The sequence below is a fragment of the Oncorhynchus mykiss genome, chromosome 7 (genome assembly GCF_013265735.2).
Source record: "Oncorhynchus mykiss isolate Arlee chromosome 7, USDA_OmykA_1.1, whole genome shotgun sequence".
In the NCBI taxonomy this organism is placed as follows: Eukaryota; Metazoa; Chordata; class Actinopteri; order Salmoniformes; family Salmonidae; genus Oncorhynchus; species Oncorhynchus mykiss.
This window is the reverse complement of record NC_048571.1, coordinates 6,791,053-6,807,517: the sequence shown is the minus strand read 5'-3', so window position 1 is coordinate 6,807,517 and position 16,465 is coordinate 6,791,053. Positions and strand designations below refer to the sequence as shown.

The 16,465-nt window shown below is 44.7% G+C and overlaps 2 protein-coding genes across 2 annotated transcripts in view; both read right to left on the bottom strand.

The window, feature by feature from the left end:
• Positions 1-1,696, bottom strand: part of LOC110495616 (vacuolar protein sorting-associated protein 16 homolog) — a 28,480-nt gene extending 26,784 nt beyond the window's left edge. The window contains exons 1-6 of the mRNA XM_036982277.1: positions 1,419-1,696; positions 971-1,059; positions 709-800; positions 447-575; positions 226-370; positions 6-121 (exon numbers count right to left, since the gene is read on the bottom strand). Coding sequence (XP_036838172.1) covers positions 6-121; positions 226-370; positions 447-575; positions 709-800; positions 971-1,059; positions 1,419-1,468 — 621 coding nt within the window. The 5' untranslated portion in view covers positions 1,469-1,696. The remainder of the gene's footprint in view (positions 1-5; positions 122-225; positions 371-446; positions 576-708; positions 801-970; positions 1,060-1,418) is intronic.
• Positions 1,697-6,055: 4,359 nt separating this feature from the next.
• The window catches only part of LOC110518089 (caveolae-associated protein 2-like), a 27,765-nt gene continuing 17,355 nt past the window's right edge, over positions 6,056-16,465 (bottom strand). Inside the window, exons 3-6 of the mRNA XM_036982276.1 lie at positions 8,568-8,831; positions 8,199-8,360; positions 7,625-8,116; positions 6,056-7,551 (exon numbers count right to left, since the gene is read on the bottom strand). Coding sequence (XP_036838171.1) covers positions 7,679-8,116; positions 8,199-8,360; positions 8,568-8,831 — 864 coding nt within the window. The 3' untranslated portion in view covers positions 6,056-7,551; positions 7,625-7,678. The remainder of the gene's footprint in view (positions 7,552-7,624; positions 8,117-8,198; positions 8,361-8,567; positions 8,832-16,465) is intronic.

Below are 16,465 nucleotides of genomic sequence, written 5' to 3'. Positions count from 1 at the left end.
CTCACCACAGGGGTGCAGGATGTGTTGTCCAGTATGTAGAGGTCAACTCCGTTGGCCAGCAGCACTTTGGTCTGTCTGTCCTGAGTCAGCACTACCCAGCAGGAGGGTGCCCCCTGGAGGCCTGGAGGAACACACCACCAATTAATCAATTAAATAGTGACAAACGTCTCCATTCATTTGGAATTGAGAACTGACAGGATTTCACATACACACATGTACACACACCTGGGACTTCCGGGAGTCTCCTCAGCTTCAGGTCGTCAATATTCGTGGCCAGGGTGAAGCGTGAGGCTCCCGTTACTATGGCGACACCAGTTCCATAGGGTGAGTGGAACACCTTGGCTTCCAGCACCTGGTTTTGAACCACCTCCTGTCAAAGACACACACACACACGTCAGGTGGATGATCATGTTTTGATCATGTTTATTTGTGTTATGTGTGCTCACGTTGCCCATGCTGAAGTGTCTTTTGAAGGCACCAAACAGGTCGTAGATGAGGACAGTGCCATCCTCCTGGATACACAGCAGGTCATCACACACTGTCCAACCCAGCTGTCTCACTGGGCCACTCTTCCACTGGAGAAACAAGAGGGATGGAGGAGAGTGACAGACAGAGAAAGAGTGAATAAGTGTGTGTATGAGTGTGTGTGTGTGTGTGTGTGTGTGTGTGTGTGTGTGTGTGTGTGTGTGTATGAGTGTGTGTGTGTACCGGGAAGCTGGCCATGTTCGCGCCTGAGGAGGAATAGATCTCCAGCTGGGGCCGTGCACTGGAGGAAGGCCTCTGTGGCTGCCTTAGAAGAGCTAAGAGAGATAGATAGAGGGAGGGATAGAGAGAGAAACATGCTTCTTTAATTAGCTATGTGGTTAGAATACACGTTGTAGATTCTAAATATTTTGCAACAATGTGAGTTTCTCCAAATTGTGCAAGTGATTCTCTCTGCTCCATCATATCGGTGTGTGTGTGTACTCACCGATCGGTCCCCCGTATGGGGCTGCTGCCACCAGACATTCCTTGAGCCCATCTCTCAAGCTCCATCCCATCTCATACAGCTCGATCTTCCTGTAGACACACACACACACACACACACACACACACACACACACACACACACACACACACACACACACACACACACACACACACACACACACACACTATTAATGACAGTTGTCACATGATATGCTAGATGGCTAGCTAGGGAAGCCCACATTATTGCAGTGCATTAGCTAATAATGTTGAATGTTACTTTGTTTTTACTGAGCAAAGCATTACGGCAAGTAGCAAGGAAGGAAGATGGCTTTAGTGCCAGCCTGACAGAGTTGTCATTTCTTGGTATCTAGCTAGCTAACGTTAGCATTTTTGCAAAGATTCTGGTCATGTGAGCAAGCTAACACAACAGTTAGCTAAAATCTGTTTACCTGTAAAACGCTTCCCCGAGCGGATTCCAGTTTGCCGTTATAAATGCCATCCTTCACCCCGTAAATTATAACCCTGGCATAAGGTGTGTATTTGTTATTGTTTAGATTCGCCTGTCATCTGACGTTTGGTCGAGAGCAGACAGATTTTCTTCTTCTCTTTACGACGGCGGAGGAAACCCGTTCATTACCGCCAGTAACTGGTTGGAGACTGCAGTTTGTGTTTAGCCACTGACAATTATACAGACATTTCATCGGATGTATAAATGTGAAGCATCCGGTTGGCGTTTCCACTCACTACCAAATATGGTAGTGAGTAGGAAGCCACTGTCCGGCAGTGGGAGAAGCTGGAACGAGATGGATTTTGGACGAAATTCTGCAAGTTTTCTCATCGATAAACATTTGATCTCAATACAGTGTTCTGTTCCCAAAACTATAATCTGTTACGAACATAGTGGACTACGTTTTGTAGACTTTACCCTTTGCTAAAGTTGAGAAAAAAATGGCATTGTTTAAAAGGAGTGCAAAGGCGAATTTGGTTCCCTAACGTAAATATGCAAATGTATGCTACATGCGCAAATAGGATCTCGCTAGGTCGTGCTTTGCTCTGCCCATCTCCTTGCTTGTTCTGCCCACTATGACTCATTTGTTCCCATTTGAAACGACGAATGGTGGTCAATCTTTGGTTTAGCTCTTAATTTGGTAGGCAAAGCAAAAATCAAAACTCTACACCAGTGGTCTGGTCGATCTTCAAGGCATTCCTAGTATATCATGAAACATTTCTGTAAAAAAACCAATGATTACGGCTTGCGCTCATTTTTTTTACTTGTTGTGCTGTTGGCGGTAGGTGCACATAATTCAGAAGCCCTGCGCACCAGCATTTTGTAGAGCTCCGACTTTCCAACCTGAAGATGACGTCATCATTTGACCTCTTTTTTTCAGAATCCCGAGTTGTCTTGAAAGCACCTTACAGATGCAGGTCCCATCAGTCCAGTCAAATAAAAAGCTAATTATTTGCACGTTATTTATGTTCAGCTGTGCCTCACAAGTGCTACACTGTCTGATCTATTTTGTTATCAAAGGCAGAGTTTTAAATATAATATGATCTGAGAATAACAATATTAGCCAGCCAGGCATATAGCCAATATGCTGTGATAATGGTCCCATGTTTCATGAGCTGAAATAAAAGATCCCTGATATTTTCCATATGTACAAAAATATTATTTCGCTCAAATTTTGTTTACAGCTCTGTTAGTGAGCATTTCTCCTTTGTCAAGATAATCCATCCACTTTACAGGTGTGGCATATCAAGAAGTTGATGACACAGCATGATTAGTTCATTTTTAAATGTAACTTTTCTTAACCTAGGCAAGTCAGTTAAGAACAAATTCTTATTTATAATGATGGCCAAACCCAGGTCAATTGTACACTGCCCTATGGCACTCCCAAACACAACCAGTTGTGAAACAGCTTGGATTTGACCCAGGGTGTCTGTAGTGACACCTCAAGCACTGACATGCAGTGCTTTAGACCACTGCACCACTAGGGAGCACGTTTTAATTGACTGATTTCCTTATATGAACTGTAACTCAGTAAAATGGTTGAAATTGCTGCATGTTGCGTTTATATTTCTGTTCAGTATATTAGGGCTACTACACAAACCCCATTCATACACAACACTATTAGGTCAATGTCAAAAAAAATGTAAGCCATGTTCACAAAACTGAGCGGTAGATCTTGGCTTGCTTTTTGACTCAGAAAAGGTTGGTGACAACTGCTGTAAGCCAAATGCAGTGGACCTCAAATACGTTTAAGATTTGCATTGTGCAGTCTGTTGAAACACTCATCAATCTACAACTCCAATGTTTGTAAAGTTTGTTTAGGAGTACACTGTGAAAGGCTATAGGAGCAGGGTGCAGCCATGTTGATCTCCTACATCATCACGTGATTGACCTCCAAAAATACCAAAATACTGTAGCGACCTTAACCCAGCACCAGTGGGGTGTATTAATGGATGCCAATAGAAGCCAGGCTTCCCCAAAAATGTACCGAAAAAAAACCTTAAAAAATAATGTGTATTTTGTCTTTCTGTGTTTCATAATTTTCCTTCAGTTCGCAAGAGGCTGAATGTATTTCACTGGAGAAAACATCAGAGTGACGAAAACAGTGTCTCTATGTGTCTAGCCCATATATCTGATGCTGTCTGGTCAAAAAGAGTAGGATATTGTTGCCGCCTGTAGCATTGAATGTAAGTGAAGCCAGCAAGCATTTGGCCTCAACTGTGAATGGTCCTGGCTCACCCAAAAAAAGTGTCAAGGGAAGCCAGTTAGGATTTGGCTTCACACCAATCACATCACATCAAGCCAAATGTCATTGACTGCAAAAAAATGTAATTGTTGCATCTCGTTGTTTTGTTGTCCTCCAGTGGCTAGCTAGCTAGCTAAAATAGGCCCTTCTGTAGATTATCCATGAAAGGAGATAGGGATTAGGACACATAGTTTTATTAATTTCTCCGTACAGCCCAATGATTATAACGGCGTTTCTGATCCAACAATAAATTCATACATTGTGCCTCTGGCCTGAGAGAATGGAAGTTTAGTACGTACCTAGCTGTAGTAGGCTAATGTTAACTAGCTGCCTAATTGTTGCCTATGAATGGAAGTTAGGCTAGCAAGCTAGCATTTTAGCCAGGTAGTCTTGGACAACAAAAACTACAATTGTGTACTGAATGACAGAGTCAAAAAACATTTTGACAACATGGAAGAGAGGAGGACGGCATTGGTGTTTCTTTAAAAGTAGGATGAGTCAACATGTTTTTTACACACACACACACACACACACACACACACACACACACACACACACACACACACACACACACACACACACACACACACACACATACACACACACACACACACACACACACACACACACATACACACACAGAGAGAGTTTGAGAAATCAGTAACTGTTTGTTACACAATATGCTTTGTGGACTCCACTGGACAGATGTGGCTTTTTTTTCCTGGCTTGGCTTCCCCAGTGATTTTACTCACGCACAGCTACTGCCCAGCACCTAGCGACCTCGTCAAGAGGTTCGTACATCTTCGTGTAATGGTTAAGGTGTTGTCTTCACATTCGCTGTACCTGGGTTTGAGTCCTGGTCTGTGCTACCCCTGAAATTGTTACACTGGTGTCAGAAGTGGAATGATGCCTGTGAAGCCAACATTGACACAGGTATATGGGAGAGACTTGGTATTGAGAAGCCTAGCGACCTTACTCCAACACCTAGCAACCCCTTCAAGCGGTTTGGACCCTATGGCATAACAGTTAAGGTGTTGTCTTGACAGTCGACTGGACTCGTGTTTCAATTCCCGGTCGGGGCTACCCCTCGAAATAGCTTCAATACGTTTGAGTTTAACCTCTGAGGTCTGATGCTCAGAGTGTCACACTGATCTGTTTCACCTGTTCCTGTGATTGTCTCCACCCCCTCCAGGTGTCGCTTGTTTTCGCCAGTGTATTTATCCCTGTGTTTCCTGTATCTCTGTGCCAGTTCGTCTTGTATGTTTCCAAGTCAACCAGCGTTTTTCCCTTCTCCTGCTTTTTGCATTCTCCTTTTTCTAGTCCTCCCGGTTTTGACCCTTGCCTGTTTCTGGACTTTGTACCCGCCTGCCTGACCATGAGCCTGTCTGCCATTCTGTACCTTCTGGACTCTGATCTGGTTTTGACCTTTTTGCCTGTCCACGACCATTCTCTTGCCTAACCCTTTGGTTTAATACACATTGTAAGACTCCAACCACCTGCCTCCTGTGTCTGCGTTTGGGTCTCGCCTTGTGCCTTGATACAGAGCTTTGAATAGGCCAACATTTGGCTATCTACTGGACAGGTTACGATAGCCTGTTACAGTTTGTTGAGATGCGTGCATGCATGCCTTTGTCGTGGCAATTCTACACAGGGACACCCAACGTCAATCTTAAATGAAACATTGTTTATTAACAGTTAACTGGAGAGGTTCCAAACTTGATGCACCATAGTGCACGTCTGTCAGGAGCTCTTTCGGGGCAGTCCCGTTAGAGCTCTTATAGTATACTGCTTACAGACACGTTACATAGGCATGACTTTGCTTATCAATCATAATTAATTAATCATTAACATTTGGTTCATGTATGTGACAGACCAATACCTCATGAGGCTTCTTCTCTCCAAGCTGAAACCTTGAAACTGAGATATTCTTTTGTTCTCAAAACAAGGTTCAGGGCGTACTGCCAAATTGCAGATACTGATAATGAGGATTCAGTCACTTGCATGAACACATAAACTGCTTACTAGAAAAGCACAAACCGAACACAGAAATTGTTTATTAGAAAAGCACAAACATAAAATGTTCCATCATACCATCAGAGTGGAAGGTAGGCCTTTTTGCCTGGAGCACATTTTCACATGCAAATAGCACTCGATCATGTGGCTCAAATTCAAGGTGTGTATTTTACTACTTGAACTTACTGGAAATATTACGCACTGTGGCTGTAATGAACAGGACAACCAATAGCTGTCTAATTTATAATCTATATGTCTAGAATCTAGTCTAATCCAAATCAACAAATCCCCAACAGGAGGAAATAAAGAGAGAGGAGGAGGACAGTTTCAATGTTTTTATTTAGAATTCTAAGGATTCTGGAGATAGCTTCTTTTTTTATATAAGAGCAAGAAACATGACAATCACAGTTTTAACAATCTGGACGATATATTGAAGAGGAGTTTCTTTGGCACCAGTGGATTAAGAGAAGACGACATAGACTACTTCACTAACACTTTACTTGAAGCCGACAGATATACAATAATGCAATATTACCTGTTGTACATTATGTATGAACCAGGGGAGGCTGCTGAGGGGAGGACGACTCATTGTAATGGCTGGAACGGAGTGAACGGAATGGCATTGATGGATTTGATACTAATCCACTTATTCTGCTCCAGACATTACCAGGAGGCCGTCCTCCCCAATGGAGGTGCCACGACCCTGTGGTATGAAGCCTTATAATGTTTTATTATCAACTGTTGCCATGCTATATCTCTCTATGTTTTCTATACATTCACTGAGAGATGATACAGTACTAAGATATTCGAGGATCATAAATGATGATAGCTACAGATTGTACACCAGATAATGTGATATAACCAAAGAGTTTTGGTATCCATTACTGGGAGTTACAGATTTGCCGATACAAAACGCTGCTATAGATTCTTCAATTAACCTGGTATTGGCGATACTCTCTTTGTTCTCAATTCTGGAAAGCAGTTATCTTATAAATGTCCATGTCCAGTGGCAGGTGGTTCTACAAACAGCAGAGAAACCTCAGAAAGATAGTAAATCCATGTTATGTATCAATGTGTGTAGAGCTTTGTTTTAACGTGACACACTGTCTGGCCGTGGCCGCTTCGCATAGAAATGACTAGTTCTGTCGAAGATGCTGGGAAATTCTAGATGTAGCTAAGATGGCGAGGATCCTCCTTGCGTGGTACGAAACATGGATTTACTATCTGAGTTTTCAGTGTTTTTTATAGAACCACCTGCCATTGGATAGAAGCCTTTCTAAAATAACTGTTTCCCAGAATCAAGATGGAAGACAGTATCGCCAATCTTTGGTTAGATCACGTTATCTGTAACTAGTATTGTGACAAGTATTGTACTGATTGGCTTGAATTGTATCTATTAGGTCAAACAAAGTTATCATCTTACATACACAAATATAGGTTTAGGTTTAAACTTTAAGCAGTAGCATAAGAAGATAATTATACCTTTTTAACAACTTCATCATCCTTTTTCACATGTGAAACAGACATCTGCCCCTGACACACACACACACACGCACGCACGCACGCACACACACACACACACACACACACACATGCAAGCACATAGATTGCACACAATGACATACAGGAAGACACACAGACATGAACTGTAATTGTGTGTGTGTGGGTGTGTGTTTTTGAACAGAGGGTCTGTCTGAGTTTTTTAGAGGATGATGGGCAGAGTGTGGGAGTGGGAATGGGGAAGTATTTTAGGGAATAGGTATATGTGTATTTATTTTGTGTGTGTGTGTTTTAGGGGACTTTGACAGCTGGGCCTCCTCTTCCACAAGTCTCCCCTCCTTCTCCTACTCCTCTTCCTTCTCCTCCACCTCTTTCTACACTTTCTTCTCTCCTTCCTTCTGCTTTTTCTCTCCTTCCTTCTCCTACTCTTTCTCTCCTTCCTTCTACTCTTTCTCCCTCTGCACTTTCTCCTCCCTGTCTTCCTCATCGAAGGGCGAGATAGAGTGGAAGGCATCATGCGGGAGCGTGGCAGAGAGAGTGTACTCCTCCCTCACTCCCTCCGTCATAACCGACAGATCCACATCCGCCTCAGGAACGTCGGATTCTAGGAACGGTTTGGAATCAGAAAAACCGTTGGATTCTGGAATTTCGTCAGATTCTGGAACTTCACTGACAGCCACCTCTTCCATCTCCAAAGCCTCAGCCTTGGACTCCTCCAGCCCTGGAGCCAGTTGGGAGTGCACCTCGGTGAAGAGGACCTCCTCATCAGGGCTGGCCAGCGGGGAGATCTCAATGGAGGCCACGGCAGTAGGCGAGACCCCGGTCTGGGATGAGGCCTCCACCTCTGCTTCAGCTTCAGGTTGGCCCTCAGACTTACGATTCTGTTACAGCAGGATGTAGTCATGTCAGATGAATCCACAACAATGTGAGTGTTTGTGTGTGTGTGTGTGTGTGTGTACTGACCTTCTTGATGCTGAACGTGAGAGGGGACACTTTGAAGGAGGAACTCTTTGGGTGGTTGGGTGTCAGGCTCTTCTTCATCTTCTCTCGTTTCTCCTGTGACACAATCTTGTTCATCTTCTTCTCTATATTCGCTTTGGAGAAGGCCCTCTTCAGACTGTCCACCTGCAATACATTGTGCAATACCATGCAGTCAGTACATAGCAGGAAATCTCCTAACCCTTACCCCTAACCTCCGACCCCTGATCTTAAGCTCTGCAATACATCAATAGTCAGCATTGAAAACGCCACACGGCCACAGAACATGACCTTGACCCCTAACCTCTCACCCATAGACTTTGACCCCTAATGCCGGTTTTCTACATCACTCACCTTCTTTAGACTAGAGCGTTTAAACTTATCCGTGCGGGATTTGTCTGTGTGCTCTCCGGCCATCTCGTATACGTCATCTCCCACCTCGTCCAGGTCCGCCTCCAGCCCTACGTCCTCGTCCGAGGATAGGTCGATGGTGTGAAGCCCCTCCTCCGTGGAGCGGTTGGCGTCGATGACAGCGGTGGGCTCCTCCCCCTCCTCAGCTTCACGGGGGAAAGGAACAGTATCCTTGACAAACACACTGGTTGGGATTTCATTCTCCTCCTACAGAGAGAGAGAGGGAAGAGGGAGGGAGAAGGAGAAGAGGGAGGAAGGTAGACGAGTAGGGAAGGAGAGAAAGAGAATGAGAAGGTGTAAAAAGGAAAGTGTATGATAAGAAGTTAGAGAAAGGAACTCATGAACAGTACGTTCATCATTCAAAACAGATGTGGTGTGTTGCTATCTTTAATTATCTTTATTAATAGCTAATAGTTTAGGAGTGTGTCACATTTATAATACCATTCAAAAGTTCGGGGTCACTTAGAAATGTCCTTGCATCGCTAACACTCCAAACTAACGGGTGAGTTGTCATGGTAACACCAGAATAGAACTTGAGTGGCAGCTTCGTTAAATAGTACCCGCAAAACACCAGTCTCAATGTCAACAGTGAAGAGGCGACTCTGAGATGCTGGCCTTCTAATCAGAGTTCCTCTGTCCAGTGTCTGTGTTCTTTTGCCCATCTTAATATTTTATTTTTATTGGCCAGACTGAGATATGTCTTTTTCGTTGCAACTCTGCCTAGAAGGCCAGCATCCCGGATCCTGTTGACGTTGAGACTAGTGTTTTGCGGGTATTATTTAATGAAGCTGCCAGTTGAGGATTTGTGAGGCGACTGTTTCTCAAACTAGACACTCTAATGTACTTGTCCTCTTGCTCAGTTGTGCACCGGGGCCTCCCACATCTCTTTCTATTCTGGTTAGAGCCAGTTTGGCTGTTCTGTGAAGGGAGTAGTACACAGTGTTGAAAGAGATCTTCAGTTTCTTGACAATTTCTCGCACTGAATAGCCTTCATTTCTCAGAATAAGAATAGACTGACGAGTTTCAGAAGAACGTTCTTTGTTTCTGGCCATTTTGAGCCATAACAGAACCTTGTGATTTTTTTTACACTACTTATTAGTTTCCACCCAACGCCAATATTATCAAGCCTGTAAGACTGAGTAAGTGGTTAAGTGGTATCTTAAAGGGAAAGTTCCGCTTGTTAAGTTTTTTCCCATTCTTTTGGGATTGAGGCCAGGAGATTTTTCATTTTAAAATTGTTGTCATTCTAGCTAGAGCGACTTAGTAGGCTTAAGTGCCTTGCTGAAGGGCACATCTACAGATTTTTCACTGAGTCAGCTCAGGGATTCGAACCAGCGATCTTTCGGTTAAAGATATATACAGTAGCTGGCATTCTGAAGACTTTACTTTACTTCAGCTTTACTCTGGACTGCTTCTGATGTATGACAACGTTGAAAACCTTCTGTGGTGACGTGTGGTGGTGGGGAACTACATAGGCCTATTAACGTTGAAAACCTTCTGTGGTGACGTGTGGTGGTGGGGAACTACATAGGCCTATTAACGTTGAAAACCTTCTGTGGTGACGTGTGTTGGTGGGGAACTACATAGGCCTATTAACGTTGAAAACCTTCTGTGGTGACGTGTGGTGGTGGGGAACTACATAGGCCTATTAACGTTGAAAACCTTCTGTGGTGACGTGTGGTGGTGGGGAACTACATAGGCCTATTAACGTTGAAAACCTTCTGTGGTGACGTGTGGTGGTGGGGAACTACATAGGCCTATTAACGTTGAAAACCTTCTGTGGTGACGTGTGGTGGTGGGGAACTACATAGGCCTATTAACGTTGAAAACCTTCTGTGGTGACGTGTGGTGGTGGGGAACTACATAGGCCTATTAACGTTGAAAACCTTCTGTGGTGACGTGTGTTGGTGGGGAACTACATAGGCCTATTAACGTTGAAAACCTTCTGTGGTGACGTGTGGTGGTGGGGAACTACATAGGCCTATTAACGTTGAAAACGTTCTGTGGTGACGTGTGGTGGTGGGGAACTACATAGGCCTATTAACGTTGAAAACCTTCTGTGGTGACGTGTGTTGGTGGGGAACTACATAGGCCTATTAACGTTGAAAACCTTCTGTGGTGACGTGTGGTGGTGGGGAACTACATAGGCCTATTAACGTTGAAAACGTTCTGTGGTGACGTGTGGTGGTGGGGAACTACATAGGCCTATTAACGTTGAAAACCTTCTGTGGTGACGTGTGGTGGTGGGGAACTACATAGGCCTATTAACGTTGAAAACCTTCTGTGGTGACGTGTGGTGGTGGGGAACTACATAGGCCTATTAACGTTGAAAACCTTCTGTGGTGACGTGTGGTGGTGGGGAACTACATAGGCCTATTAACGTTGAAAACCTTCTGTGGTGACGTGTGGTGGTGGGGAACTACATAGGCCTATTAACGTTGAAAACCTTCTGTGGTGACGTGTGGTGGTGGGGAACTACATAGGCCTATTAACGTTGAAAACCTTCTGTGGTGACGTGTGGTGGTGGGGAACTACATAGGCCTATTAACGTTGAAAACCTTCTGTGGTGACGTGTGGTGGTGGGGAACTACATAGGCCTATTAACGTTGAAAACCTTCTGTGGTGACGTGTGTTGGTGGGGAACTACATAGGCCTATTAACGTTGAAAACCTTCTGTGGTGACGTGTGTTGGTGGGGAACTACATAGGCCTATTAACGTTGAAAACCTTCTGTGGTGACGTGTGTTGGTGGGGAACTACATAGGCCTATTAACGTTGAAAACATTCTGTGGTGACGTGTGTTGGTGGGGAACTACATAGGCCTATTAACGTTGAAAACCTTCTGTGGTGACGTGTGGTGGTGGGGAACTACATAGGCCTATTAACGTTGAAAACCTTCTGTGGTGACGTGTGGTGGTGGGGAACTACATAGGCCTATTAACGTTGAAAACCTTCTGTGGTGACGTGTGGTGGTGGGGAACTACATAGGCCTATTAACGTTGAAAACCTTCTGTGGTGACGTGTGGTGGTGGGGAACTACATAGGCCTATTAACGTTGAAAACCTTCTGTGGTGACGTGTGGTGGTGGGGAACTACATAGGCCTATTAACGTTGAAAACCTTCTGTGGTGACGTGTGGTGGTTGGGAACTACATAGGCCTATTAACGTTGAAAACCTTCTGTGGTGACGTGTGGTGGTGGGGAACTACATAGGCCTATTAACGTTGAAAACGTTCTGTGGTGACGTGTGGTGGTGGGGAACTACATAGGCCTATTAACGTTGAAAACGTTCTGTGGTGACGTGTGGTGGTGGGGAACTACATAGGCCTATTAACGTTGAAAACCTTCTGTGGTGACGTGTGGTGGTGGGGAACTACATAGGCCTATTAACGTTGAAAACCTTCTGTGGTGACGTGTGGTGGTGGGGAACTACATAGGCCTATTAACGTTGAAAACCTTCTGTGGTGACGTGTGGTGGTTGGGAACTACATAGGCCTATTAACGTTGAAAACCTTCTGTGGTGACGTGTGTTGGTGGGGAACTACATAGGCCTATTAACGTTGAAAACCTTCTGTGGTGACGTGTGGTGGTGGGGAACTACATAGGCCTATTAACATTGAAAACCTTCTGTGATGACGTGTGGTGGTGGGGAACTACATAGGCCTATTAACGTTGAAAACCTTCTGTGGTGACGTGTGGTGGTGGGGAACTACATAGGCCTATTGAGTTATGGAATCATTGGATTTGTGTAAACGTTATTTCCAAACCATGAACACATACCATCTACATACAGTCACTAATCATTGTTACATTCCTAATGACATTTCACAAAATGGCCGACGCAACACACACACACACACACACACACACACACACACACACATACACACACACACACACACAGGAAGGATGCACACACAGTGTTGTTGGGCCCAGGCTGGAAACACAGTCCAGCCGTGATGATACGGGTACTGTGGCTGGGGGGGAATGTTCTGCTGGAAACACAGTCCAGCCGTGATGATACGGGTACTGTGGCTGTGGGGGGGGGGGGGATGTTCTGCTGGAAACTTTATCACAAAGATATCATAGCTCTACATTAAAGCAGGACACACACGGTTGCTGGGAGCAATCATAAAGGCAAAGGAATGTCGAAGAAGAGGGGAAGGAAGCCAAGGCAACACACACACAGACACACACACGCACGCACACAGGGGAAAGAAGCCAAGGCGAGGCAGCACTCAGAGTTTCCACCAAATGCTGGACATGGGCCAAACCCTGAGAGGAGGAGAGAGAAGAGGAGGGAGGGAGGGAAGGGAGCGAGGGAAGGAAGGAGAGAGAAAGGAGAGAGAGAAGGAAAGGAGAGAGAAAGGAGAGAGGGAAGGGAGGAGAGAGAAGAGAGAGAGGGAGGGAAAGGAGAGAGGAGGAGAGAGAAGAGGAGAGAGGGAGGGAAAGGAGAGAGAAGGAGAGAGAAGAGGAGAGAGGGAGGGAAAGGAAAGAGGAGAAGAGAGAAGAGGAGAGGGAGGGAAAGGAGAGAGGAGGAGAGAGAAGAGGAGAGAGGGAGGGAGAAGTGAGAAGGGAGAGAGAAGAGGAGAGACACATGCACACGTACGTACACACACACACCCTGGAGAACATCTGTCTTCCTCAGGCACCACAACCCAACCTCAGATAACAAAGTATTATTCTCTACACATTTGACCTTAACAACAATTACTCTGGACGCACGCACGCACATGCATACACACACACACACACGCACGCACGCACGCACGCACGCACGCACGCACGCACACACACATGCAAAATGCAGTAGGGAGTTGTGGAGGAAATGCAACGTCTGTTTTTGCAAGATAAAGTTTGAGGGCTGTGTATTTAATACTCTAATAAAATAGTACAGTTCTGACACACTCCGCAGACTGGACAAGTCTAGCTTGTGAAGTGAGTAATGGTCATGGAATTGACTCTTCACTCTCCTCTGAAAAGGTTTCCAGTACTGTATATATCTCCCACTTCTCTTAAACCAGGCCTATACAGTGTGTAGAAAGTTTACAACTCAGAATGTTCCATAATATCTGTGGGTGTAAGTTTGTCCTCGCACACACACACACGCATACACACACACACACACACACACACACACACACACACACACACACACACACACACACACACACACACACACACACTCACACACACACACACACACACACACACACACACACACACACACACACACACACACACACACACACACACGCAAACTTGCTTCCCCCCTCACCAAGGAATTTCCTGATGAACAAAAAAGGTCCCACTCGGCTCAGAGGAATGCATTCACCTTTAGGCTAGCATTAGCTATGGTACCTTTGGCTTTCTTTAGCTACCCTTAGCTTATTTAGCTACCCTTAGCTTATTTAGCTATCCTTAGCTTATTTATCTACCCTTAGCTTATTTAGCTACCCTTAGCTTATTTAGCTACCCTTAGCTTATTTATCTTCATTCAGCTACATTTAGCTCTTACCTTTAGATTAATTTAGCTACCTCTAGCTTATTTAGCTTCCCTCAGATGCAGTTAGCTGTTACCCTTAGCTTCATTTAGTTGCTACCCTTAGCTTCACTTAGCTACCCTCATCTTCATTTAGCTACCCTTAGCTTAATTTAGCAACCCTTAGCTTAATTTTGCTACCCTTAGTTTATTTAGCTTCCCTGAGCTACATTTCATTTAGCTGCCTTTAGCTGCTACTCTTAGCCTTACCTTTAGCTGTAACTTGTGTGTTTTAGCTGGCTCCCATAGCTACTGTAAGAGTCTAGGACACTGGAGACACCGGTCAGTGATCTTCAGGTCAGAGAAGTTGGAGCTCTCGGATGATCCCAGAGATTCAGACTTGGAATTCCAAGTTGGATGACCATATTTTCCTTGAAGTCCCAGTATTCTTGAATGCACTGATTCAGATGTCCCAAGTTCCCAGATACACACACCATCAACAATATCTACAACCGATCAATCACTCAACAGTCTGACAGAAGCAAATGATATTAAGTAATAGCATACAGTAGCTTAGCATTATCAGAGTTCTGTCACTGTAATTTAGCTAACTTCAGTTGGAAACCTGTTATTCTTGTGTTACATGTGTCAACACCTACACAAGTCCAAACACGTTATACCAATGAAACACAGACATTCATTTTGCCAATGCAGCTGCCACCAAGATGCTAATTACATCAAGAGACATTTCGAGAGTAGGAGAGAGAGAGAGAGTGTTTTGCTTTACTCTAGGTTTCCCTGTGCTGCCTATAAGGTGTGGTTCCTCCAGTGAACACATGCATGACAGGCCTGCTACTGCTACCTCACTGTACCAGTCAGAGTCAAGGTACAGTACCTCCTCCCCTAGTTAAGAGGAGTGAGAGAGCCCAGATGTCCGCCTACCTAACAGTGTTTGTGTTAAAGCAGGGTGAGTGTGTGTGTGTGTTGTCATATGTATCAGCATATTATTGCCTTGTGTTATTACCAATGTAATGGATCCATCACATTAATACGACTGGGCCTATGGACTGGAGAGACGTTACTTTTTGAGCACAGAGACACACACACCTACACACGTTAATCTGTCACACATTCCAGTGTCTGGTCCTCAGCACAGATGATAGAAAACAGCTGTTATATGCTCAACACATTGATTGAGTATTGGTTGGTGTGTGTGTGTGTGTGTGTGTGTGTGTGTGTGTGTGTGTGTGTGTGTGTGTGTGTGTGTGTGTGTGTGTGTGTGTACCAGGAAGATGTGAGCGAAGGAGGAGTAGAGATGGAAAGTACATTCTTTAAAGAAAAGGTTCCAAAAGGGTTCCTTGGCTGTCCCCAATAGGATAACTATTTTTGGTTCCAGGTAGAACTATTTTGGGTTCTATGTAGAACTCTCTGTGTAAAGGGTTCTACGTGGAACTCAAAAGGGTTATTCAAAGTGTTCTCCTATGGGGAGAGCTGAAGAACATTTTTATTAAGTTCTTAGATAGCACCTTTTTATCTCCGAGTGTAGAGAGAGAATAGTGGTCAACAATCCTACTAGCCTTTGAACTACCACTAACACTTAGAAAGAGATCAAGACAGACAGAGAATGGGAGAGGGGGCGAGAGAGTCCTGCCAAGCTCTCTATCAGCCAGGTCACGAGACCAACACAATGACAGCTTTTGTATCTCACTGTGTGTGGGTGTGTCCATAGCTCTGCTTTGTATGTGCAGATAGTGATAATAATGTACTCTATTACAGAGAGAGAGAGAGAGAGAGAGGGGGGGGGGGGCAGAAAGAGAGGGAGAGAGAGAGAGAGAGAGAGAGAAGGGGAGAGAGAGAGAGAGAGAGAGAGAGAGAGAGAGAGAGAGAGAGAGAGAGAAGGGGAGAGAGAGAGAGAGAGAGAGAGAGAGAGAGAGAGAGAGAGAGAGAGAGAGAGAGAGAGGGCGAGAGAGAGAGAGAGAGAGAGAGAGAGAGAGAGAGAGAGAGAGAGAGAGAGAGAGAGAGAGAGAGAGGGCGAGAGAGAGAGAGAGAGAGAGGGCGAGAGAGAGAGAGAGAGAGAGAGAGAGAGGGATGAAGTTGTGAAACTCTACTGATGGGGCAAACCACATTCCTCGTTCTGCATGGTTAGTAACCACACACACAGTTTCAACCAATCACATCTCTCTCCTAGGAATGACCCCTCAACACATTGTTCACACACACACACACACACACACACACACACACACACACACACACACACACACAAACACACACACACACACACACACACACACACACACACACACTTGTTTTGTAAAATGTACTAATGAGGTTACAGTATTTCCCTCATGGATTTTAGAA